Below are 27,398 nucleotides of genomic sequence, written 5' to 3'. Positions count from 1 at the left end.
TTTACAGAGGGAATTCTACCAAACTACTATTTAGCATGCCCTATAACCATAAAATCTTGAACTTTTATTTCTCCCAATTAAAAAAAAATTTGCCCCCAAACATCGATTCCAATTATTCATTCTGAGGTTCTGGCCATTGCCGCCCCAAATTCCCTGATTTGCCCCCGACTATTTCCATTGTTGCCTTACTTTTCACCGAAGGTTACTAAAACCTTGGATTTGTATCTTCTTGGCTGTTCTAAAAATTTTGGGTTTCCCAGAAGAGTTACCACTTGAAATCTATTGTCTATTAATGAGGATTATTTTTGGCAGTTTTTCAAAAAGTCAATTAATTGTTGGATAGTGTGTGAGAAATTGTCTGCTGCCCTCCCTACTCCGCTGGCTGAGTGGTTCATGTCTACCTAGTGGAATTTATCAGTTGGGTAGGGTCAGGGGCCAATTACCTTCTCAGATGATGCCATTTAGTGCCATCTTCAGCATTGTAGGACTTGCTTTGGGGAACCTAATCTCAAACCTTGCAGCCCTAATTGGTTACTCTTGAAGAATATTAAGAAACCAACTCATTATGCTGAAAATTGTTGAAGAGATGAAAAAAATCAAGCGTATATCCTGCCTTTCCTGTATGAGCTGTACATCAAGGAAACTAAAACATGAACGTGGTAATCTTTTTAAGTAGAATAATTCCAGCTAATTATGTACAGTTCAGTGGTATTAAATACATTCACACTGTTGTGAAACCATCACCACCATCCATCCCCATAACTCTTTTCATGTGGTGAAACTGAAATTCTACACCCATTAAACAATAACTCCCTATTCTCCCCTGCCTCCAGCCCCTGGCCACCACATTTACACTTTCTGTTTTTATAATATAGGTGGAATCACATAGTATTTGTATTTTTGTGACTGGTTTGTTTCACTTAGCATAATGTCCTCAGGGTTCGTCCATGCTGTAGCATATTGCAGAATCTCCTTCCCTTTTAATTAAAAAAAAATTTTGTTTATTTTAGTATTTTTTGGGGCTGCATGGGGTCTTAGTTGCGGCACACGGGATCTTCATTGCAGCACGCGGGATCTTTCGTTGCAGCGCTTGGGTTCGCTGCAGCACGTGGGCTTCTCTCTAGTTGTGGTGCATGGGTTTTCTCGTCTCTAGTTGTGGAGTGCAGGTTCCAGAGCACGTGTGCTCTGTAGTTTGCAGCACGCAGACTCTAGTTGAGGCGTGCAGGCTCAGCAGTTGTGGTGCACGGGCTTAGCTGCCCCGTGGCATGTGGGACCTTAGTTCCCCCACCAGGGATCGAACCCGCGTCCCCTGCATTGCAGGACGGATTCTTTACCACTGGACTACCAGGGAAGTCCCTCCTTCCTTTTCAATGTGAATTCCATTGTATGTATTGAAATCCATCCCGTTGCCTGTATATTACACATTTTGCCTATCCATTCATCAGTGAGTGGAAACTTGGGTTGCTTCCTTGTTTTAACTATTGTGGATAATGCTGCTATTAACATGAATGTACTATCTGGATTTTTTAAGTGGCTATTTTACGTCTTGACTTTTTAAAAAAGTTGGATACATTTGGATAGCCATTCTAGAACTAGTCATGGTAACAATCTTCTCAATAAATGATGCTAGAGCTATTAACTTTCTATCCATATAGAAAAAAAGGAACTTGGTCATGTACCTTATACTATATTTCAAAATTAACTTGAGATGAATGGCAGAACTAAACGTGAAAATAATACAATAAATTTCTAAAAGAAGTCAGGGGAGAATATTGTCATGACTTTGGAGTAGGCAATAATTTCTTAAATATAAAAAGCAATAATCATCCAAAGACACCAATAGGAGAGTGAAAAAGCAAGCCACGGCCCGGGGGAGGATATTCACAATACATATATCTGACATAGGATTTGTATCTAGATTATGTAAAGAACTCCTAAAAATCAATTTTAAAAACGGGCAAAACACTTGATAGGCCCTTCACAAAGGAGGATGTCCAAATGGAAAGTAAGCATATAAAAAGTGCTCAATATCAGAAATCATCAAGGAGATGCAAATTAAAGGCACAATGAGATACCACCACACCATCATTAGAATGGTCAAAATTAAAAAGAATGTAAGGGGAATTCCCTGGTGGTCCAGTGGTTAAGACTCAGATTTCATTGCCAAGGGCCTGGGTTCAATCCCTGGTCGGGGAATTAAGATCCCGCGTGCTGTGCAGCACAGCCAAAAAAGTAAAGTAATATAAAAAGAATGATAGGATGTTGTCTAGGATGTTTAGCAGTTACATTGCTGGTGCAAGTGAAAAATGATCTGACCACTTTAGAAAGCTATTTGGCAGTTCACAGTAAAGCTAAACACATGTCTGCCCTGTGACTCAGTAATTTCACTCTTAACTATACACCTCACAAAAATGAGTGTATTTCATTTCATTCACACAGAATGTATCTACCGAAAGACATGCACAAGAGTGTTCAGAGAAGCCTATTCATAACAGCCAAATGTCCATCAACAGAAGAATAGGTAAGTCAACTGTGGTACAAACATATACGACATATATATTTACTACATGATTCCAGTTACATGACCTTCTAGAACAGGCAAAGCTAATCTATCCTGGTTACTTTTAAGGAGGCTATTGACTGGAAGAGGGAACTTTCTGGAGTCCTGAAAATGTTCTCTATCTCAGTCTGCGTGGTGGTTACAAAGTAGTGTTCATTTGTGAAACTTCATTAAGCCATACACTTAAAATTCATGCACTTCACTGTTTGTATGTTATAATTCAATGTTTAAAGTTTACCCCCCAAAGACTCCTTTTTTTCCCTTTATGTGTCACAAATATTTTATTTTAGACAAAGTCTTAGTACAGAACCTGTGCTGTTTTATGAATTTCCACTTGTCGCCTATAAAAGGTCTGCTTATAATTTACGTATATACCAACCTGTTCACTGGGTCAAATGTGGCAAATTGACCCAAGAAAATTTGGTTACTCACAATTATTAGATAATTGGGGGGAATATTAGAGGCCTCCAGTTGTCAGATATAGGATTGGGCTCTAGGTTTCCCCCCAAGAACCTCATGCTCAGGTGATCTGTTACAATGAAGGCAGGTCTCAGACAAGATTCTGTCATACATTTGAATATCTATTAGCAGGAAGACAAAAAACCGGTCCTACAACCCATTCCCAAAGCTCAGGGAGACACTGAATTTCTGGCTTTTAGGCACTCTGACATTCATCTTACACACACACAAAAATAGAAAAGTCTAGCACAAGCCAAGCAGCCTCAGAGTGGTGCTCTCGGCCTGGAGCTTTGATTTATTTGAGTATTCTGCCACTTAGTGACAGATCTGTTGCCTAACTGTGACCAAAAATCTAGCAATATTGCTTTTATTTTTTTTTTTTTAAATCTCGTTTAATGGTAAGTCCATTCTAGGAGGCCATCAGGGCTGGTATGACACTCTAGGCTGTCAGGGACTTGGCTCCCTTCTATTGCTGCTTTGCCATACCTATGGTGTTGCCTTCATTTTCTTGGTCCAATTTTGCTCATGACCACATCCACACCTAGCTAGTGGGAAAAGAACAAACTCAGTCTCTTTAAGAACGAGCTAGAAATTGCACACATCACTTTTCCATCTCATTGACCAGACATGGTCTTATTTAGCTGAAAGGGAGACTAGAAAAAATGCAGTTTTAATCTCTGATTGGCCATGCGTTTGGTTAAAAATCAGGGGTGATATTATTATTTATTTATTTATTTATGGCTGTGTTGGGTCTTCGTTTCTGTGCGAGGGCTTTCTCTAGTTGTGGCAAGGGGGGGCCACTCTTCATCGCGGTGCGCAGGCCTTTCACTATCGCGGCCTCTATTGTTGAGGAGCACAGGCTCCAGACGCGCAGGCTCAGTAATTGTGGCTCACGGGCCCAGTTGCTCTGCAGCATGTGGGATCTTCCCAGACCAGGGCGCGAACCCGCGTCCCCTGCATTGGCAGGCAGACTCCCAACCACTGCGCCACCAGGGAAGCCCAGGGGTGATATTATTATAGAGGAAGGGGAGAGCCAATACTGGGGATAAGTAACATCTCTGCCATAATGACAAAATTGGTCAGGCTGCAACCCTTCTCAGAAGAATTTACTTAGTTGATTATTTCTTCCTTGAAACATCCTCCCCCTTTAGTTTCTATGGCACCATATTTTCCTGGTACCTCTCAGGCTGTGCTTATTCTAGTTCCTGTACATGCTTCTCTTCCTTTATCCAGTATCCAAAAAGTTGGAATGCTAGAGGGTTCAGTCTTGGGCCCTCTTATCTTCATTGGCTGTACTCTCTCTAGGAGAGCTCATCTAATGCCATGGCTTTAAATGTCTTCTATATGCTAATAACTCCAAAATTTGTATCTCCAACCCTGACTTCTCCCCTAAGTTCCAAACTCATTTACCAACTGTCCACTTGACATCTCTACCTGAATGGCTAACAAGTATTTCAAACTAAATGTTTAACTAATCTAGAATAATGCCATTAGCCTGACTAATTGTTCTTAATATTGGAGGAAGGGCAGGAGAAAAGCAATAACCATCTCTTAGTATTTAGAAATGTAAGGGGATTTTTCACTGCCACAATGGTTAGGGGTGCTACTTATATTTCTTCTAAAACTTTTTTTTTTTTTTTACTCAGCATCATGTTTGTGAATTTCATCAGTGTTAATGCATGCAGTTTTGGTTTATTTGTTTTCATCATTGTATAGTTTATTATTTCATTGTTTAATTACACCGCAATTTAGTTACCCATTCTTTTTTGATGGACATTTAATGGATTTCCAATTCTTTACATTTATCTACTATGCTGCTATGAATATTCTTGAACATGTCTTCTTATGCACAGATGTAAAAATTTCCCTAGAATATACTTTTAGGAGTAGACTTTGGGGCCATCAGCTATGCATACCATAAACTTTAGCAGACATTACCAAGTTGCTCTCTAAAATAGTTCTACTAAATCTACACTCAAAGAGAAGGTCTTTTAGTATATTATCCTACAAAGTTATGTTGTTAAAGAGATGGACATCAGCATGAGAGAGAGTCTTCTGGATGCTTCATCTGAAAAAAGAACCTTCCTGGTATGCAGCCAGGAATCCATTTTCCCTAAACAGTGGTGGCTGCATGGAGCTTGGCTCCTAGAAGAGAGACAGAGACAGAGACAGAGATAGAGACAGAGACAGAGAAAGAAAAGGAGAAGAAAAGAAAAAGAAAGTAAAGGATCAGGGACCTGACAGGAACACTAAATGTTTTGCAGTAAGTGGTTTCTGGTAACAGATTGTATCTGCGGTTCTACCCAGACATTGTGCAGGCATAAAAGGAGCAGGGTCATTTGTTTAGGTGTCACTGTCTCTAGGCAGAGTCTGGGTCTTCTCATTCCCACCGCCAAGCTCCACACCAGGACATTAGTAGGCATGTAGTAAATACTATGCTGAACAGCTGAGTGGGCATATGCTGACATGCATATGACTTGCCCTGTTAAATACCTATATTCTCACTGACTTGATCAAAAAGTGAATTAAGTTTTTATTTTGTCTGGTACAAAGTAGAGACTAGATAAATATTTGTTGAGTGGATAAAAGAGAACATGATTCATTTGAATTTAAACTACCTCAGCATACCTCTATTAATTTTTTCTCATTGGCTTAACGTTATGTCTGGACTGAGCCTGTAACTGAATTTTTTTTTAAATAAATTCATTTGATCTGTTTTGGGACTGCCAAAAAACTCTGAAATCACTTAATAGGCTATTTCACCAATACCATTTTAAATTTTCAAGAAAACTCAGGGGAAAATAAAAGATTGCCTCACCACAAGAAAAAACTCCTTTAAGTGACTAAAACTATTGTGCAAAAAGTATACTAATAGAAAAGGGCTCTTGGGAATTCCCTGGCGGTCCAGTGGTTAAGACTCCGCGCTTTCACTGCCGTTGGCCTGGGATTCAATCCCTGGTGGGGGAACTAAGATTAAAAAAAAAAAGAAGGCGGCTCTAGCAGACCAACAGGCTTCTGCACTAGACGGCCTTTCAGTTTTTTTAAATGACGTTTTTTGTTTGTTTTAAATTAATATATGCTGCTCCTCTTCCTATATGCCACGCACAGTTCCCAGCAAGGTACATATGTTGTATCACATTTAATGCTCACGACAACGGTACGAGGTATAAGATATTTAGCATTGGCCCAATTTTATATGTGAGGGATAGAGAAGTTGAGTAACTTGCCCAAGATCGCACAGCCTGTAAACTGGAGAGCCGTTATTTGAATGCAGGCAGTCTGGTTTCAGAATTCCAGCTCTTTTTTTTTTTTTTTTTGGCGGGGCTGCGGATCGTGCGGGATCTTACCTGGACCAGAGATCCAACCGCGTGCCCCCTGCAGTGGGAGCGCAGAGTCTTAATCACTGGACCGCCAGGGAAGTCCTCAGAGTTCCAGCTCTTAAACGATCTACTGTATTGTTTTCTCAACTCTAAGATTCCATGAATTTTTCACTTTTTTAAAATTTTACTTGTCATTTTTTTGAGGGGGAACTATTACGGATAATTAAAACAATTTTTTAAAAAGTATAATCTGAAAAAAGTCAACCACTTCATGTGACTGGACAGCCTAAGGAAGGGCTGGAAATACAAGTTCTGTCCAGAAATACTTAAATATTTAACCTAATATCCTCCAAGGTCCCGCTGGCCATTTTAACCCAAACTCCTCGAACTGAGGGCGGGACTTCTCCGGCCTTGGGAGCCCGCGGCAACAGCGCATGCTCAGAGCGCGGAGCCGGCTCGGGCCCGCCCGAAGCCCCGCCCACCCTGGCCGCAAGGGCTGCCGGGACAACCCCCATCTTCTTTAGGCGCGTTGGGCAAGCTGGCGGCGCTAGGGATAGGAGACGTCGCTGTGGCTGTTAGTGACCCTGTGGCGCGTCTCTGTGGGACCGGGAACTTAAAGGTGAGCAACTCCAGGTGGCTAAAAAGAAGGTACAAAAGGGTCTGCTTTGCGTGGTGCGCAACGGCGCGTTCCCTTTCCTTGCTGCTTCACGCTGGTTGCGTGCGCTCCTCGCCTTCCTCGCGTTCGGGGCGAGCGCCTCGTGGGCCGCAGCCGGAGGCGGCGCGCTGGGCTGGGGAGTGAGGGGCGCGGGCAGCCGCGAGGTGGGGAGCTGGCCTCTGCGTTCCTCACAGGAGCTAGGGTTCCCCCGCACGTGGTTGGGGCACAGGCGACCGAGGGGTTGCTTTGGGACGGGCTGTGGCGGGTTCTTTGGACCCAGGCTGCCCGCATCCCCACTGCGTCTTTAAGGTTTCGTACCTCCACCGCTTTCCAGTGTCGCCGAAAGCGGATGTTTCTGTCAGACTGTGTACGTTTCTGGAGAGGTCGACGTGGGTTAAACGCCGAAGTGTTCCTTGGATCGTGTGGGACAGATTGGAGGCCGGGGAATCGGGGCCGCAGGTGTTCCCCTGGCGTCACTCTCTTGGGTTTTAAAGGTCCTCATTCACTCACATCAAGGCTTCTGAGCGAAATTGGAAAGTGAGGGTAATATTTCACTTCTAGTTGTATGTACCTTCTGAGAAAGTATCTCATGAAGTTCCAAAATTGGGTAGGCCAAAGAAGTCTTACAAAGACTAAATAGGTCTTTTATCTCACCCTTTGTTTTATAGGGGGCCCTAGATCACAGTAATAACTTAGGAATTATGATCGGCAGCCAAAGCGTAAGATTGGCCAAATTTTGTAGTGAGATGTTGCACCATAGGAGAGCTTCCAGTGTGCATCCAGGTTGTATTGCATAGCAATTACAAATTGTAAAGCCATGCCTCCAAGAAGTGTACCAGTCATAGTTCATCGCTAGAGTTAATTAATGGCAGATATCCTTGGTGAATTCTTTTAAATATACTGTTGTACACGGTGTTTGGATGGTTTTAATGGAGCACTAGAAGCAAGTAATTTGAAGTCAGGAGACTGTTATCCCTAGCAAACCAACTTCACAGCTTTATTTTTTCCTACAATGCTATTGTCAGGGATGTGAAACAGGAAACTGGCTGTAAGGTTAACCATTGTATTAGTAAATTAGTAGGCATATGCCCAGTTTAATGTTGTATTAGTGTCCTCAGGTTCTCAAATGATCATTTTCCTATGTTCCTTATCATTAGCATTTATTTAATCTAACCCTGACTGTATGTAGTGTTTGAATTTTTTTTACCTTAAAGTTTTGATACGTAATCTTGTTGATAACAAGTTTTTGGTAAGTCAGCTATGACTAATTTTAAACGAAATTCGGCCCACACCAAACAAGACTGAGATCCACAGTAATATACTGACAGATGATGATCTACTTAAACCTGGTAATGATTGGTAAGTGGTTGAATGGAGTTTTTTCCCTCAAAGCTTTCTAGATCAGCTAAATGAAGATAACCACTCACTTTGTTATAGAAGGTGGAACAGTTATTTACTGGAAGGGGTGTGGATTATCCATAGATTTTCATCACTAATTTCAAAGTTTTCTTTTGTTGAACTTTGAGAATTGAGTAGAGAAATTGAACCCATGAAATTAAAAATTACTGATTTTTAGGAAAACAGTGGGATATTGATAATTTTAGAACATTCTTTTAATGGTCTTGAGTTTTACGTAAAAAGTAAATAATTTTTTTATGCCAATTTGGGAAATTTTACAGATAGCCAGAATGGCAGAAAATGGTGATAATGAAAAAATGGCTGCTCTGGAGGCCAAAATCTGTCATCAAATAGAGGTATGATTCCTGTGGTATTACACTGCAAAACCAGGCTCTTTGAGAGGAAATTTAGGGCCTCAAAAAAAATACAGATAGACCATTTAATTTCAGTATATTGACCTATTGAACTTTTGGTTTGTCTTTGATTCTTGGAGTTAGATAAACATACAGTAGTATACAGTTTTATATTGGTGGAGCCTGTTTCTGAAACTCAAGAACAAAGACATTTCAAAAGGTAACACTATAGTGTTAGTTAACTTTTTTCTCCTAGTCTGTAAAGCGAGGATAATAGTGTACCCTCCTCATAAGGTGGTTGTGAGGATTACATTAGTTCACAAAATGTAAAACATTTGGAATAGTGCCTAGCACATAGTAAAATAATTTTTAAAATCCTTTGTAAAATGCCTTCCCTGTTAAATAGCACTTTATTCTTGCAGGTCCTAGTAGTTTTTCCTGCCCAATTAGGTGTTCTCAGCCATTGTAACTTTTTAAAGGTGTTTTTTTGTTTGTTTGTTTTTTGGTTTTTTTTTTTTTTTGGTGGTGTTTTTTCTTTTTTTTTTTTTTTTGATGTGACCATTTTTAAAGTCTTTATTGAATTTGTTACAATATTCTGTTTTATGTTTTGGTTTTTTGTCCGTGAGGCATGTGGGATCTTAGCTGGAACCTGCAGCCCCTACATTGAAAGACGAAGTCTTAACCACTGGACTACCAGGGAAGTCTCAGCTATTGTAACTTTTAAGAGTATCTGTTTTCTCTTAACATTTTTTTTGAATTTAGGTATTGTATTTAAGTTGGTGCTTTACAGTATCAGTAATGGCTACATGGGAAATTATCTCTTAATTTATGTTTTATATTCTTAATGAGGAACTTCAGATCATATTGTTTGGTGTTTTTTTGCAACTCAGAACTTTTTCAAAGTTGCACTTCTCTGTTATTTTAAATTTCCTGTGTTACAGCTTTTTTTAATTAATTTCTTTATAATTGTGAAGAAAACTGTATATAGAAAAAGTTAATAATGTCCCACAACCTGCCACCTCTCAAATCTCATCCTCTTGAGGTAATCAAGGTTAAAAGCCTGATAAATACCTTTTCACAAATTGGTCAGTGCTCACAGTAACATAATTTTTTCCCTTTTCCCCCCACCAAACATAGGATGCATTATGGGGGAGTAGTTTTGTATCATCAGTAATTTACACCATCCCCTATTTGATATGTAGGACATATCCAATTTTTTAGCTGTAGTAATTCTACGATGAATATCTTTATATATAAATGTTACTAAACATGTTTATTGATTTCTCTAAGATAAAATTCCTAGAGGGAGATGTACTGCCTCAAGGGTTATACATGTTTTTTTAGAACTTTTGATGGTTTTTTTTTTGTGGTATGCGGGCCTCTCACTGTTGTGGCCTCTCCCGTTGCGGAGCACAGGCTCCGGATGCGCAGCTCAGCGGCCATGGCTCACGGGCCCAGCCGCTCCGCGGCATGTGGGATCCTCCCAGACCGGGGCACGAACCCGTGTCCCCTGCATCGGCAGGCGGACTCTCAACCACTGGAAGGAAGCCCCCAGAACTTTTGATTTTTTTTTTTTTTTTTTTTTGTGGTACGCGGGCCTCTCACTATTGTGGCCTCTCCCGTTGCGGAGCACAGGCTCCGGACGCGCAGGCTCAGTGGCCATGGCTCACGAGACCAGCCGCTCCGCGGCATGTGGGATCCTCCCAGACCGAGGCACGAACCCGCATCCCCTGCATCGGCAGACGTACTCTCAACCTCTGTGCCACCAGGGAAGCCCCAAGAACTTTTGATTTTTGATACTTACTGCCAGTTAACATCTCTACCTGCATGACCATTTCTGTGTTCAGGCCAATACTGGGTATTCTTGTCTTTAGAGTTTTGGCTAAATGCTTTTCATTGCTTTAAATTGCATTTATTTGGTTAATAGTGAGCTTGAACTTTTTAATGTTTATAGTATATTTTTATTTTTAGTAACTAAAAAAAAATGTCCTTTACTGGGACTTCCCTGGCAAACAAGTGGTTAAGACTCCATGCTTCCAATGCAGGGGGCACGGGTTCCATCCCTGGTTGGGGAACTAAGATCCTGCATGCAGTGTGGTGTGGCCAAAACAAAAGTGTCCTTTACTCATTTTTCTATTAGGGTTTTCAGAGGTTTTTTTTCTTCTTTGTTGATTTATAAGAAGTATTAATAAGCTTTTGTGTTTATCTTTTACTTTTTATGCTACTTTTGGCATTCCAAGTAGTCACATCTGAGTCTTTTCATGTATACTTTTTTCTTTGTTTTTATACTAAGGAAGAGTGCCTCTGTGCTTAAATTAGGGAAATACTCACCCAATTTTTTTTTAACCTCTTTATTGGAGTATAATTGCTTTACAATGGTGTGTTAGTTTCTGCTGTATAACAAAGTGAATCAGCTATACATATATCCCCATATCCCCTCCCTCTTGCGTCTCCCTCCCACCCTCCCTATCCCACCCCTCTAGGTGGTCACAAAGCACCGAGCTGATCTCCCTGTGCTATGCAGCTGCTTCCCACTAGCTAGCTATTTTACGTTTGGTAGTGTATATATGTCCATGCCACTCTCACTTCGTCCCAGCTTACCTAATTTTTTAACTTTTAAATTTTTCTATTTTTTTAAAAATTAGAGTGATTAATCAGATTATTCTAGTTTCTTAAATTTAACAATCTGTTCTTTCCACACTGACTTGAAATAAGAGGCTTTTCATATACCAAATCCTTAAATATGTTTTTGTTTTAAGGCTTTCTAATCTGTTGTCACATCTGCTAAATATATTGTTTCAATAATTATTTTTAGTTTTATCTTTCTGTTAATATGTATTATAAATATTACAGTGTATTTAAGAGAAAATGTTTATTGCCAGGTTTGTTTTTTTTTTTAATATTTATTTATTTTGGCTGTGCCAGGTCTTAGTTGTGGCATGGGGACTTCTTAGTTGTGGCATACCTGTGGGATCTAGTTCCCCGACCAGGGATTGAACCTGGGCCCCCTGCATGGGGAGCATGGAGTCTTACCCACTGACCACCAGGGAAGTCCCACCAGTTAAGTTTTTACATGTATTTTTAAGACTAGGACTTGGTGATGTAGTGGTAATTTTTTATACTCAATATTATACAGTGCTCTGCAATATACTGTAATTATCTTGCAGTATTATTTTGGTGACTTCAATTTGCCACGCGACAAATTTTTAAAGGAACAGATCAAACTGGATGAAGGCTGGGTACCTTTGGAGATAATGATAAAATTTAATAGGTAAAGACCTTTTTTAAATTATAAGATTTTCTGCTAACAGCAAGTGCTACTACTAAGTTTTACAATGCTTTTATATGTATTTTTTTGCAGGTTAAACCGTCTAACAACAGACTTTAATGTAATAGTAGAAGCATTGAGCAAATCAAAGGCAGAACTTATGGAAATAAGTGAAGATAAAACTAAAATTAGAAGATCTCCAAGCAAACCCCTCCCTGAAGTGACTGATGAGTATAAAAATGATGTAAAAAACAGATCTGTTTATATTGTAAGTGGGCCTTTAATGCATTTAATTATATCTTAAATTTATTTAAAAAGCACATAGGGTGGATAAGAATAAGGGCTCAGGAATCATAGCTTCACCACTTACTGTATATCCTTGGGCAATATTCTTAGCCTCTGTAAGCTTTATCTTCATAAATGGGGATAATATTTTTTACCTTATAGAACTGTTGCGAGAATTAAATGAAAAAACCCATATAACATTGGACAAAATCTTTGACATACATATTGTAAGTACCCAGTGCACATCAACTGTTCTTACTTATCAACAGCTAAACTTGTTAGCTGTTTTCTTTAGCACATTAATTTTTAAGTAGATTTTTTTATTCTGCAAAAATTCAGACATACAGAAGTAGATTGAATATATAATGTACCATTATCCAACTTCAACAGTTACTAACGTGATTAATCTTGTTTTATCTTTGGCCTATCTGGATTATTTTGAAGTGAATCCCAGATAAACGAGTCATTTCTATTGCACTGGTCAACAATGGCTCTTAACCAGAGCTATTAAACATTTAAGAGACAGAGAAAGAGAGATATATATATCCTCGCTTCATTTCAAGACAAAATAAATCAGAATTTCTGACAAATCGTTTACTTGAGTTGTCATTTGTACATTTCTTCCTACTCTTCACAGAAAGGCTTCCCAATTGATGCAACCCTTGATGACATAAAAGAATGGTTGGAAGATAAAGGTCAGGTACTAAATATTCAGATGAGAAGAACATTGCACAAAGCATTTAAGGTATGGTTGTATGATGTAACAGACATTTTCTAGTAGAAAAATACTTGGGGTGTAACTAAAAAAACCCCAACTTTTCTTCCACTTCTAATAGGGATCAATATTTGCTGTATTTGATACCATTGAATCTGCTAAGAAGTTTGTTGAGACCACTGGCCAGAAGTACAAAGACACAGACCTGCTAATACTTTTCAAGTAAGTCAACTTGCTGATTTTTTTTTTTTGGCCACTTAGTTGTCTGGAATTGACACACTGGGGTAAGGAGTATAGCATAACATTCCCTACAGTAAGACCAGTATTTTTAGTATCCTTAGGCATCCTTTGAGAAATGCTTGAAGTTTGCTCACTGGAACTACTAGTCCTGTGAGACTGTAAGGAAGTGTTAGGACCTTTTCAAGCACGTAATAAGGGAGGTTAAGTTTTAGTACTTATTTTGCATGTGAAACTTATAGTTAGGCTTGATGATAAAATCTGAGCTTTTGGTGTGGTTAGAGAATAAATCACTGTACAATTTTTTTATCTATTCTCGTAATCTATATATGCCTGTATTTTTATACAGTACAAAGGATTATTTAATAGAGATTTGAATCACATTCTTGGTGTGTGTGTGTGCGCACCTGTGTGTCTAAAAATTAGGACAAACCAGGACATTTTCATGATATGGTTGTAGGGCCATAATCCCCTACTTTTGCATTGCACAGTATTCTAAATGCTGTATACTAAATCTGATGGACTTAGAGATGCACAGTGATAAATCATGCTGTCAGTGTTAAACTCTCAGAAAGATTTTTTTAACTTGTGATTTTCATAATTGCTCTTATTCTTGGGTCTCAGGGATTTCAGAATTTTTGCTTTTGTGAAATTAACACTAAAAAACTATGAAGCAAAGTAGTTGCGTAACTTTTGGTATACTTTCTTTTTTCTATACATGAAAAATGAAAATCAGCATGAGATTCTTAGCGAATATAGGGTTTCTTTTTTGTGGTGATGAAAATGTTCTGAAATTCATTAGTAGTGATGATGTACAATTCTTAATATACTAAAAGTCATTGAATTATATGCTTTAAAAGAATGAATTTTATGGCATGTGAATTCTTTCTTAGTAAAGCTGTTATTTTAAAAAATAAGAGTGACTTCCTTAATGTATTTTGAACTTATAGGTAATTTTGTTGAGAATGTAACATTCATTCTTGTGCGATGTCTTAAATCATTCAATGTAATTTGCAGTCCTCTTTGTTCTCATGAACTTATTAGCCTTTATATTTTGTGTCCTTCAGGGAAGATTACTTTGCAAAAAAAAATGAAGAAAGAAAGCAAAATAAAATCGAAGCTAAATTACGAGCTAAACAGTAAGTATGTTGAGCTAATCATAACATTTTAGTTCCTTAAAGCTTTGACAGATAAAATTATTGGTTCCGGGAAGTGAGGCTGCTGATGAGCTCTGAAATGAGTACAGTAGGCCTTTCTTTTGCTAATAAAACATTGAGGTCTTAAGCTGCCTTGATAATCTTGGGGCCACATTGCGTTGCACTCTAGCATCAGACAGTCAGAAAGCCTAAGGACTGGCTTTGGTTATTAAGTAGTTTAGTCATCATGCTTAAGGTTAACTTTATCAGGGTTTAATTTTCTCATACATGAAGTAAATGGAAACGTTCTAATGATATTTTTACTTGTAGAGAGCAAGAAGAAAAACAAAAGTTAGCAGAAAATGCTGAAATGGTACGTATATATTACTAAGAAATCTGTAATTCAAATTTAGGAGAATAAAAAACCTGGGGACTTTTTAAAGAACATATGTAAGCAAGTGTACAGTTGTCATAGCACTGAAGTATTAGCCAAATATTGCCTAAAATTATTACTTATTCAGCGCAGTAAGATTTATATAACAACTATTATTTGCTGGAGAAGTTAAAATCAGAAGCCATTGTAGAACAAAGGATGATAAAGGAAAATGCACCAACTACTTAAACTATTTAAACTTATACTACTTCAAAATAGCATTTTAGTTTCTAGTTTATTCCTTGTATGTGTGTGTATATATATATATGTATGTATGTATGTATGTATAGAGAGAGGGAGAGGGAGGTATATGCCATTTCTGGTTTGTGGTTGCTTTTAAGAAACTTACCACCTTATATATTTTTATAGAAATCTCTAGAAGAAAAGATTGGCTGCTTGCTGAAATTCTCGGGGGACTTAGATGATCAGACGTGTAGAGAAGATTTGCATATCCTTTTCTCAAATCATGGTGAAATAAAATGGATAGACTTTGTCAGAGGAGCCAAAGAGGTTTGGAAATATTCATATGCTTTTAACCACTCAGTTTAAAAATTCATAGAAACTTATCTTTTAGAAGATGACATTAGTAGAAGAAAGCAATTTTTTGTTAGTATGTTTATGAAAATAGTTTCTACTTGGTCATTTACTTTGTTTTATTATTGCTGTAACTGGATGTGATGTCTGATATTTTCTGAATTGTGCTATAAATAACTGTTGGAATTAGTGACTTCAAGTTTTTTAATAACTTCCTGATGTTCAGTAAAATTCCCTGGCCTTTGTTTTCTGTCTTTGGTGTAGGGAATAATTCTGTTTAAAGAAAAAGCTAAGGAAGCACTGGATAAAGCAAAAGATGCAAATAATGGTAACCTACAATTAAGGAACAAAGAGGTCACCTGGGAAGTACTAGAAGGAGATGTGGAAAAAGAAGCATTGAAAAAAATAATAGAAGATCAACAAGAATCCCTAAACAAATGGAAGTCAAAAGGTCATTAATTCTGATTTTCTTTGACTATTTAACTCATTTGCTTGGGTAAAAATTTTAATTGGTGGTAAAAGACATTGACGAGAGGTTTAAAACATTACAGATTTCTCAATTTTGTCTCTACAGGTCGCAGATTTAAAGGAAAAGGAAAGGGAAATAAAGCTGCCCAGATTGGGTCTGCTAAAGGAAAAGTACAGTTTCAGGGCAAGAAAACTAAATTTGACAGTGATGATGAACATGATGAAAATGATGCATCTAGTAAGTTTTTTAAAGTCCTTTGGTACTTTGATGAGAAATTATTTGTGGGAGAGAACAGCAATGTGGTTTTACAACTTCTGTGTAAGTGATGTTCTCAGATTGTGATTGACCCTGGTTATGCTATTTTACATGTGGAAAACAAAGATGTTGGGAAGCTAAGTTTAGAGAGCCAGGTCCGTACTAAAGGAAAAGCGTTTTCTCATTGGTGTAGGAAAGTTGTTGCTAATCTGTTTAAACAATTATTTTTTATAGTTATGCTTTATAGAGCAATGCTTACAGTGAACTTAATGAAAATTAATTGTCATTGAATAGGACCAGAGAAAAGAGCAAGAGAAGAAACAGACAAAGAAGAAGAACCTGCATCAAAACAACAGAAAACAGAAAATGGTGCCGGAGACCAGTAATTTAGTAAACATTTTTTATTCATTTTAATTAGATTTTAAGCTGCTTTTGTCTCTGGAGGCTTTTAAAAAGAAAACCGAATTAGGTCCACTTCAATGTCCACCTGTAAGAAAGGAAAATTTTTTTGTTGTTTAACTTGTCTTTTTTTGTGGTTGTTATTATTATCAAAATGAGTATTTTTTTATGTATAATTCTGTTTGTGTTCTTTCAGATTATTCAAATATCAAAAGAAACATCCTTCCACTAAATTGCCTTTGTAATATGAGAATGTATTAGTACAAAGTAATAAAATGTATACTGCATAAAAATAAAATTAGTTTATTTTTTATTTTTGTGCCCAAAGTATTTGAGAATTTATCTTAAACCAGCATATTGGCTGTTGTGGTTATAGGCCCATCCCAGAGTTAAGTATTTATCTTCTAGGCTGGCTTTCTGTATTCACTCAAACAACTTGATAACATTAGAAGTAATTACTTACTGTGAAGTTTTTCAGTACTGAATGTAGATAAACTAGAATCAAGAGACTTACTGATTTTCTTTTATGAAACTTGTATGATGCCGGCAGGTCATATCGTAGCTCTACAAAACAAAAGCCACCTAAGGGTAAAAATTATACTTCCAAACATTTACGGCCCTTGACTTAAAAAAAAAAAAAGAAAAAAATTAAGGAAGTACTAAATGCTGATAAGCCAAACATTTCAGAGCTGTCACTTAATTTATCCAGGACTGATTTGATATATCCCCACAATAAGCCATGGCAAACAGCCTGGCATTTGTTTTGGTCATTTTTTTATATCAAAATTTGAGATTATGGGGAAGAGTATAGAAGGTTAACAAGTGGTCAAAGTGTATCCCATGAAAATATGATCGTATCTTCCTATTTTTAATTTCCTAAATAATCTATAGCTACCAATTGCACAACAACCATGCTTATTTTAAAAATTTCCGGTTTGGATTTTAGTAATGGTAGTAAGTAGCTAATTATTTTCTACTGAGCTCTCAAATGAAAAACCACTTTTCATATTCTTTTCTTCTAAAGGATAATGTAGGTTCTCAAAACTTAGCACTGATCAACTTTAGAGGGATGGCAGTAAGTCTACCTATCTATGCTTCATATTTTGCAACAAATTCTAACTCTCTAAATCACAGCTTTCAACTTTTAATGTCCAATCAAATCACCTTCAAATCAAATCAAATCCTGTTCAAATGCAGATTATAATTCAGTAGGTCTGGATGCATCCTGAAATTCTTCAAGTCTGACAAGCTCCCAAGGGATGTCGATGCTGATGGCCCACATCTGAGGACCACACTTGGAGTAGCAAGGCTCTGGCCTGGTGTGCTACTACTGGAACTGTTCTAAGGTCTGCATGTTGCATATTATAATACCTTAAACTAGGTAAGGAGTGACAATACTGAATATACTAGGAAGACAGACTTTTACACATTACATTACTAATTATTATGAAGGCAATAGATCTAGTTATGTGGTTAACACTATTAGTACTAATCCAGTCAGTTTATTATTGTGTAAAATAATTTCCCCCTTATTGTACTCTTATTTCAGGCTTTTCAGAATTACTTGGATTATAGTTAGCTTCTAGTTACATGCTTTTCCCATTTTGATGTTTGTGAATATTATCCAGTTTACTAATAAAAATGTATCAAACATGATTTACATCATGTGGCTGATGATATTCTATCCCCCACTAAAAAAATTAAAAGCTTCATGTTATTTGACTCCAGGGACAATTAGAAAGTTGAAATAGAAGGGTAATCCAGGCATAATCTGGTGGTATTTTCCAGGAATGAATTTCAAACTAAGGCCTGACAAACTCTAAGCCCAAGCTCTTAAGTCACTGTGATGATTATAAGGTTCTGTCTGAGCCTGGAAAGAACAAATACTTGGGTGCCATTAACAATTTTCAGTAAAATGCATAAATTGGGACAGTCTTGGGCAAACATTGATACCCTGCCTTTACTCCATTTCCAACCCACTACCAACCACACACATTTTGCCACACTAAAATACATGTTCTACAATATCTTTTCTCAGCACATGTAAAAATTCTGGTTAGGCTAATGCCTGTTGGCCTTCTTAGATAATTAGAGTTGAGATTTGTTTATGAGAAACATAATTGTCTTACCTGCAATAATATCTATCTTGATTTTCCATTCTGCAGCTTTCTTTTGAATATGCTGAACATAAAATAACATGTTAATGTGAGCTGATCTTTAAAGTTTTTTAAAAATTGCTTTTTACTAATACTTGATTTTCAAGCTTTTAAAATTTCATTAGAATTTAATTTAATTTTAATTAGAATTTTCATTAAAATTTTTTCAACTGGATGAATATTTTGAAAATACAAAACCAAGCCATTTAATGATCTGAGCCAAATTACATAATTAAATTCAAGTAATAAAGCTATAATTTCAGAAGTGCATCAAAGTAAATAATGTACTCATGGTTTCTGCAGCATTATTTCATCAATATATACAGGTATCCTAGAAACCATTCAGCAGAGATCTGTGTCAATGAGCAATTCAGTGGCAGTATGGTACAGAGGTTAAGGACATGGTTTCTGGAACCAGACAGCCTGCATTTGAACTGAAGCTCTATTAGCTATGTAACCCTGAGCAAATTACGCATTTTTTGTGTGCCTCAGAGGTTCCCTCATCCGTTAAATGAGGATGATAATGATATCTCATCAGATTGTTGCAGAATGTGAAAAGTGCTTGGAACTGTGGTGGCATACAGAGCAAGTACTAAATGTTAGCTATTTATAGGTCTAAGAATTTTGAACCAGTTCATAAAATTTTTGATTACTAATTTGTTATAAAAATTGCTTTATGAATTAAAATATATACACAACACTCCAACATTAATAAAAATGGAAAAAAAAGTTGCCCATAATCCCCTAAGTAAATTTTATGCATAATTTTCTAGAACTACTGTAGTAGAGATAGCAATATTTGGTATAAGCATTTTGTTCATGTTGGTAGTGTTCACAGTACTCAAACTGATTGATAAAATACTCAATTATCCCTATGTTTGAGGTTCAAATATTTCCATCATAAACAATACTGACAATATGTTTGTGCTTGTAGTCTGTTCTTGAATTTAATAAATAATCCCAGTTCTGGGCATATTTTTCCCCCTACTTTGAGATCTAAAATTTCTGTATAAGGATATAGACTTTAATACAAATAATATTGTAATTTAATGGAATACTAGGATCTTGGTAAATTTTTGAGAAATAAAGTATGATGACATTTCTTTGCTATCTGAGCCCTAAGATTAGTGAAAGAGGTTTTAGATGTTAGATTATACAATGGAATGTGGTTGGTTCTGGCAGAGATGTCAAAGAATAAATGGGGTAAGCTTGGGATAAACACTGAAAGAACCGTGCCTGGCCTACCTACTTTGCTTTAACTATAAGCCAAGAACTAAATTCTCACAATGCCTAATGAAAGAAGATATGGCAACAGCCGTAAGAGTCATCCAGATTATTAACATATCTGCCAAGATACGCTTATATTTTACCTAAGTATTTCTATCAAAAAATTCTATCAAATGCACCTCTATTATGAATAGAGGGCCAAGCACTTTTAAAAGACAACGGTCTACAGTTAAGGGGTCTGAGGTTAGCTTCAATAACAATGTTACTAGTTATATAGAATACTTAAAACAAGCAAAATTATCACAAAGCTTAGAGCAGATATATCTACAGCATAAACTAAGGACTGTCTTAGTATTAGAAGTTCATTCATTATCATACCTCCTTCACAGTATGCACAATACACACCAGATTAATTTCTCAAATTATTTAGTTGCTGTGCTAATGGAAATACTTCTACACTGCCAAAATAAAAATGGACTTAAGTAACTATTTGCTTAAAATTCTATTAAGCGGATCCAATACAATGCTGATACTGCTGCCTCCTGGTGGTGGAACATGGCAATACCAAACAGTGAAGATGGGAGTTCTTGACTACAGGAATTCATTCAATTAATTAGACTTTGCTGCTTAACTGCACTTTTTATTGGCATATTTTACTTGGTTTGCATGAACTGTATATCAGTAATATAAAATTTATGTTATGCCAAACTGCAGAAGAGTTCATAGCAGGCCTGACTGCTTATCCTTAGAAAGGTCTACATGTTAAGTTTGGCCTTTGGCTAGAGTATGGGAACTTAGATTTTGGGAGAGTTTCCACTCCCCATCCCTTAATAATAGTGGCTCACTGTGCTTAAAATGTTTATGGTGAGTACCTGTTTTGTTACTGGGAGTCTGGAATTTGGGTATGAGCCAGGCAGGGGTGCCTATGTGATGAGTACCCAATAAACACCCTTGGCACCAAGATTCCAATGACCTTCCCTGGGTGACAACATTTCACATGCCTTGTCACAAAACTTCTTTGCTGGAAGAATTAAGTGCATCCTGTATGACTTCACTGGGAGAGAACTCTAGAAGCTTGCACCTGGTTTCTCCTGGACTGTGACCAATGCACCTTTCCCTTTGCTAATTTTGCTCTGTATCCTTTAGCTATAATAAATCCCAGTCAAGAGTATGATGATATGCTCAGTCCTATGAGACTTCCTTGTGAATCATCAAACCTGAAGATGATCTTGGGGACTTCCTCAACACAGGCTTTTTAGATACCAATAATTCCTGGTGTTTGTTTTCACTTACTGAATGGGGATTTATTTACCAGTAAAGTCATGTTGTGTTCTGCTCCTTACCTGCAGGTACCACTACTAATTGTTTAACAGTATACAGGCATACCTCGGAGATATTACAGGTTTGGTTCCAGACCACCGCAATAAAGTGAATATCACAAGAGTGAGTCACCTGAATTTTTTGTTTCCCAGTGCATATAAAGGTTCTGTTTACACTATACTATAGTCTATTAAGTGTGCAATACTTTATTGCTAAATAATGCCAAAACAATTATAATAATATCAAAGATTATGGATCACCATAACAAATATAATAAAAAAGTTGGGAATACTGCAAGAATTACCAAAACATGACACAGAGACACAAAGTGAGCAAATGCTATTGGAAAGATGGTGCTGACAGACTTGCTTGATGCAGGGTTGCCACAAACCTTCAATTTGTAAAAAATGCATTATCTACACAATGCAATAAAGCAAATGGCAATAAAACAAGGTATGCCTGTATATATTTTTAGCTATGTAATTTTATATATTTTTAAAGGTTATTAGATTACCATATATTCATAATTTGTTTCCAACTGAATTCAAGTACACTGCATTTATACAAATAAAATATTTTTCCTACAAAACTACTTTAAAATCTCTTAATACGTGTCTGATTTAAAATAACAGCTAACATGACAATTGCCAGACACTATTTAAGTGCTTTATAAATATTAACTCATTTAATCCTCACACCAACCCTGCAAAGTATAAGGTGCTCTTAGTTCCTCATGATGTAAGAGTATAGGTGAGTATAGGTGAGTACAGGGTAGGTGACGAAAATGAACTCAAGTACCTTGACCAAGAGAAGACAGCTGGGAAGCAGCAGAGTTCAGATTTGAATCTAGGTAGGCTGTCTCTATAGTCTGTGTTCTTGATCACTATGTTAAACTGACACTAAAAAAAGGTACCGCCCCACCCCCAATTTTCTGGAATACATCCTACACAGCCTTATATGTTATGTGCTGACAGTGAAGAACAATGGAAAAAGTGGGTTCTGAACTCAGATCAGTTTAGCCTCCCAGGCTCAGTGTTCTGAAAAACCAGGCCACCCTTGCCTCCCTTATGCACACCAGGCCACACCAGGACACTGGGATGCACCAACCAGGGCTTACGCAGGCAAACAAGGATATACTGGAACCACCGTTACACCTACTCCTCTATTCCTGAATTATATAATCACTCTCCTGTTAACAGCTCCTGCCTGAACAAACCTTTGACAAAATAAAGCTAATCACAAATGCTAACTAGTTAAAGGGAAAATTTATTTTCTAAGTGCCAGATGTTTTAAAAGTTCAGGAGAATTAGATACCCTGGTATTTAGTATTCACAGTAAATCCTTAAAATACTGTCATGAATTTAAAAATAAATGACACAGAATATTATGATGATTTGAACTTACTTCTCTAGTTGAGGATTTGTGTAAAGAATATACTGCTGTTCTTGCCATTTCCAAAGCAGTCTTCAGAAAGGCCATATCTGTCCCTGTTAAGAGTAGAAAAAGCCCCTATTTACATTATATACCTGTTATCAAAATAGAAGTTTAAAGGAATACTAGGTATTTAGAAACATTTTTTTCCAAACTCCAAAATAGCCATTTCAAATTCTGTAACAAGACAGAGTACAAATAACCAAGATATCTAAATATCTTTTAAGGTTGATGGAATAAAACCAGAATTATACTGTCCCATTTAAATAAGGCTAAAGTAAAACCTTTAATATTATATTCCAAATTAACAACTTTCAAAGAGGGCAGAAGCGAACAAGTAAAGTAGTAATCAGAATGGTGGGGGCAGGTGGAGGGAGGACTTTTTAAACTATGCGTGTCTTTTCCTCTTCTTACTGACTTCTTACCCTCCTTGCCCCCAAAATACATAAAATAAATAGCCACAGTGAATCACTGTTACTGATGGACACATGTTGAAACCTTCAAATGTTGAGACATTAAAAAGAGGGTCTAAAAATATAAAAGCCTTTATAGGATTCATACTCATTCATAAGGGTTAGGTAAATCATTCTAGAAAGCAGATGAAGAATAAGTAATAAGTGGATAAATTTGTTCACTTAGCACAAACTTATGAAAACAAAGATTGAAAAATTCAATTCCCTAGCCATGCATTAAACAAACTGAAATTCAAACTGTAATAACTATACAGGTAAGAGATTGGTTTATTTAATGAACAGTGATAAAATCACTTAACCCAAACAATCAATGAGAAAATGGTTTTTAAAACTTGCTTTTCTACAAAGACACCAGTACACATGATTCTTATTACTAACCTTTATTATTTTTGGTCCCAAAGGGAGGATTCATAATTACTGTATCAAATGACTTGGACATTCTGTTAGATAATGAGCACACGTCACACTGAACCATGTCAACATTTGTTAACTCAAACTCTTCTACATTCCTATTAAATATTTCCAATGCATCTTCATCTATGTCAAATCCAACACACAACCTATAAATATAAAACACAAAGTGACTACTACTTAAAGCTCCCCAGTCAAAACAACAACAAAACCAAAACCATGTACCTTTTTAACCCAACTGACCAAGTGACAGTGAGTGTTGTCTTTTAACAGCATGATTTCCCAAACTGTCAGGGGTTGGAAACTCGCGTTCATATAAAAGAGGGGCATATGACTTCTGCTGTTACTGTTTTTTGTTGTTTTTTTTTTTTTTTAGTTTGTTTTGATGTTCTGCCCATTCTAAGTGTACTCAGTATTAGATTCTTGCTCCTCTCATCTCACACTATAGAGTCCCATAAATATAAGTCAGTTGATTTTATTTACTCTTCTTATTAAAACCATCCCATACCCAAATAGTATGTACTGGACCACATACCCTGCTCCCAGCATTGCAGTTCCGATGCTAAGCACTCCACAGCCACATCCTAGATCTGCAACCACTTTATTTTCAATGTCATCATATGTGTTATGAATTGTATAGAGCATACATGCTGAATGATCAAAAAAAAACATATTAAGGAATAAGTAGGCAAGTTGATGAACAAAATCCAATTTGTGCAAATGACTCTTTGTAAAACAATTTCTTATCTTTCATTATTTAGACCTCCCCTAAATCGTGTTCCAGATTATTAAAAAAATAGTAAGGTATAATAACTTGGTACGTAGTAAGGATAATAACACATACCAGTGGTTCCACCAAACTAGTCTCTGCTGACAATGCCAAGAATGACAAAACTTTGAGGTAAAATGAGAAAAATAAGGTCAAAATGTTTTATTTTTTCTCAACCTGTTCAAAACATTGCCATACACATATACATATATCAGTTTTTCTTTGATGTTGAAATTTCACTTTTATGAAAGGATGGTAAGAGTAAATAGATTTAAAAAATTTCTTTCCTTGGACTTCCCTGGTGGCGCAGTGGTTGAGAGTCTGCCTGCCGATGCAGGGGACGCGGGTTCATGCCCCGGTCCGGGAAGATCCCACAATGCCGCGGAGCGGCTGGGCCCGTGAGCCATGGCCGAAGGGCCTGCACGTCTGGAGCGCTCCGCAACGGGAGAGGCCACAGCAGTGAGAGGCCCGTGTACCGCAAAAAAAAAAAAATCTTTCCTTGTCAAAATATAGACCTGGGAACCCTATGTCAGTTTCCAAAATTGTTGTGAAATTTTACTGATCTTTGAAATCTGTAAGTCTGGGAACCACTAATACTGAACAAGCATTAACATTAAAACAGAACTTTTTTTGCAGCAAGTTTGTCACCATAACACAGGTACTGTAAGTTCAAGCTAGAATGGGAAAGGAAAAGACCTACATCCACAATATAGCCTTTAGACGCATATATTCACACATATATATTCATGATCTACAGACACATGTATCAACTAATGAGACCTGATAAGAGAACTATTGAGGAGCAGAACAGAAGCTGCTGAGATGAGAAAGGGATCTTTCAAATACACGAAGGTTGGGGCTATACTGAAGGTTAAGCATGAGTAACTTCACTGATACCTCCCTGTGGATATCTGAACCCACCAAGGGCTGCTGGCCATCACTGATGCCCTAGGATCCAGAGGTTTTATCAAAAACACAATTACAGGGATGTGTCAGGCTGACTGTGCTGTTCTGATTATTGCTGCAGGTGTTAGTGACTTTGAAGCTAGCATCTCAAAGAATTAGCACAACCATGTGTATATTACACACTGGCTTTGAAACAACTGATTGTTATTTGGGGGGAAAAAAAAAAAGGATTCCACTAAGAAACCCTGCAGCCAGAAGACATTAAAGAAATCATTATCTAAATTGAGATAACTGGTCTTACCTCAGACACAATTTTGTGCAATTTTTGGTTGGAATTTTGGTTGGAATTATGACAATATGTAAGTGCAGGTATACTTTTTCCTTGACTTTCTTTGGCAGCTTAGAAACAGAACTATGTTGAAGTTAGGGGGACTCCTCCTTGCAGATGTTCCCAACAAAATTAATTTTCCTAAGACTCCCTCAATGACTTTGGTAATATGTTTATTAAATATAAATGGTTTTTCCTGTGTTCTTTTACTTCCAGTATCAATCTCTCACATCAAGCAACACTGCTGATTCTCTGATCATTTGTTAAAATTGAAATGCATCCTCATCTTTAACATAGCACCTATTATGGATTTGTTAAAACTCAGTCCTTTCACTACCAACTCTAGTAATTCATTTCCAGGGCAGAGTATAACGCGTAGGAATCCTCGTACTGGCAATTCGTTACACCGGGAAATGGATCCTTATTTAGCAAGTACTTACTGAGCTCCTGAGTGGTACCAGGAACTCTTCTAGGCTCTGGGAATTGTGTGAACAAGACCAGCACATTTTTGTCCTCAAGGAGTTAATAGTGTAATAAGATTAACAAACACATTAAAAAGTGTCTGACAGTGTTGAGGGGTATGCAGAAAAACAAACAGTAAAACGATAGAGTGCCTCGTGCTTGGGATGTTTTCAGGTGCAATGTCAAGGAAGTCCTCTCTAACGCAACATGAAATCTTAGAGCAGAATTCCTCTAGACTTTCTCTGTATCCAAATAACTGTTCTATTTTCACAATGGAATGGGTAGACAGGACTAACCTGCGAGACAAGGGCATGGTCAGCTGCCGCCCTACCTGCAATGTGCGGCCTGGTTGGATACTGTTCTAGAAGGAGCTTGGGCTTTTCGAATCCATCCACTTGTTGCAGGCGACTCTCTAGTTCCTTAAGCTTCATGTTTTAAAAAGTGTTTGTTCGCAGGGTTTAACGCCGCTGGATCTGCAGAGAAACCTACTTCACCTGGATCTCCCCGCCAACTCCGATCCCCCACCCCTTTTTCAGGGCCGCGGGCTGAGGGCCAGGCTGGGAACGCAGGGCGCGAAAGGTACACCCGGCTCAGGCGGTTCTCGCTCTCCTTCCCGCGCCAGCGGTGGGCAGAGTCCCCGACCAGCCTTCGGTCCGCCTCCAGGGTACCCCGCGCTGATACTGGACTGGAGTCGCCGAGGGCTCCTCATGCCGCGTCTCCGCCCTTCCACTGGCTGCTCTCGCCTCGCCCGGGACCGGAAGCGCCGTCACGCACGCGCACACGCGTCCGCCATCTAGCGGCCCCACGCCGAGCTGCAACCGCGGCCCCGCGCACGGGTTCCGACGGCAGCCGAGCGCTTCCTTCGCCTCCACAGCGGTGCGGTCGGCACCCGCAGGAAAGCCCGCCTTTCTCGCCCCGCAGGGGCCGGCCCCTGCCACCTGTCGCGTGGCCACTACCGCCTAGTGTTTCCTTGAGTACCGTCAGGTCCTTGAAGGAAGTGGGGAGAAAGAGGGTGAAGGTGAGGGTGAAAGTCACGGTCGATTTGTTTTAATGCCCACTGTGGTCCTTTCTGCCTCCTGTCTCCCAAGCTCCCTCTCAAAGAGTAGCAACCTCCACTCGCCTTTGCTTTCTTTGCCAGTCGCATGCCCTACTTTGTTTCCCTCTTTTTAGGTCAACTGTGTCACTTACCTCAGCTCTTACAGCTTGGTGATGTCCGAGAAGCCCAAGCAAGAGAGAGTTTAGATTAAGGAATGGGAAGTGGTGTCAAATGCTGGAAAGAAGTTAGAAGCTTTCATAGAGTAGGAGCAGAAGCTGAGTTGTCGCGGTTGGAGAACTAAATGGAAGTTAACTAAATGGAAGTTAAGGAATTAGAAAGAGTAAATGGGAACAATTCTTAAGAAAAGTGGCTAAGAGGACTGAAAATGGCTGATGCTTAGTAA

General features: G+C 38.0%; 2 protein-coding genes across 6 annotated transcripts; one reads left to right on the top strand and one right to left on the bottom strand.

Moving 5' to 3' along the window:
- The first annotated feature begins 6,836 nt into the window (after positions 1 to 6,836).
- On the top strand, positions 6,837 to 16,511 carry SSB (small RNA binding exonuclease protection factor La). Of its 3 annotated transcripts, XM_060016609.1 has the most exons (13): positions 6,871 to 6,958; positions 7,329 to 7,537; positions 8,674 to 8,748; positions 11,913 to 12,016; positions 12,107 to 12,281; positions 12,936 to 13,043; positions 13,135 to 13,235; positions 14,318 to 14,389; positions 14,717 to 14,759; positions 15,189 to 15,329; positions 15,618 to 15,804; positions 15,928 to 16,059; positions 16,372 to 16,511. In XM_060016609.1, the coding sequence occupies exons 3-13, from the start codon at positions 8,683 to 8,685 to the stop codon at positions 16,461 to 16,463; spliced, it is 1,221 nt and encodes a 406-aa protein (XP_059872592.1). In that variant the 5' UTR covers positions 6,871 to 6,958; positions 7,329 to 7,537; positions 8,674 to 8,682; the 3' UTR covers positions 16,464 to 16,511. The 3 variants fall into 3 exon arrangements, with proteins under 3 accessions (XP_059872591.1, XP_059872592.1, XP_059872593.1); XM_060016608.1 differs by lacking the exon at positions 7,329 to 7,537 and having other exon boundaries at positions 6,837 to 6,958; XM_060016610.1 differs by lacking the exons at positions 7,329 to 7,537; positions 11,913 to 12,016 and having other exon boundaries at positions 6,880 to 6,958.
- METTL5 (methyltransferase 5, N6-adenosine) lies at positions 16,485 to 26,702 on the bottom strand. Of its 3 annotated transcripts, none has more exons than XM_060016612.1 (7): positions 26,291 to 26,702; positions 24,030 to 24,144; positions 23,462 to 23,643; positions 22,584 to 22,666; positions 18,606 to 18,657; positions 16,991 to 17,040; positions 16,485 to 16,564 (listed from the first exon to the last, which is right to left on the bottom strand). In XM_060016612.1, exons 1-7 carry the CDS (start codon positions 26,388 to 26,390, stop codon positions 16,526 to 16,528), a joined length of 621 nt encoding a protein of 206 aa, XP_059872595.1. In that variant the 5' UTR covers positions 26,391 to 26,702; the 3' UTR covers positions 16,485 to 16,525. The 3 variants fall into 3 exon arrangements, with proteins under 3 accessions (XP_059872595.1, XP_059872596.1, XP_059872597.1); XM_060016613.1 differs by having other exon boundaries at positions 26,449 to 26,702; XM_060016614.1 differs by having other exon boundaries at positions 26,256 to 26,364.
- Positions 26,703 to 27,398: the final 696 nt, after the last annotated feature.

Source organism: Delphinus delphis, chromosome 7 (assembly GCF_949987515.2).
Source record: "Delphinus delphis chromosome 7, mDelDel1.2, whole genome shotgun sequence".
In the NCBI taxonomy this organism is placed as follows: Eukaryota; Metazoa; Chordata; class Mammalia; order Artiodactyla; family Delphinidae; genus Delphinus; species Delphinus delphis.
This window is presented reverse-complemented; position numbering and strand designations above follow the sequence as displayed.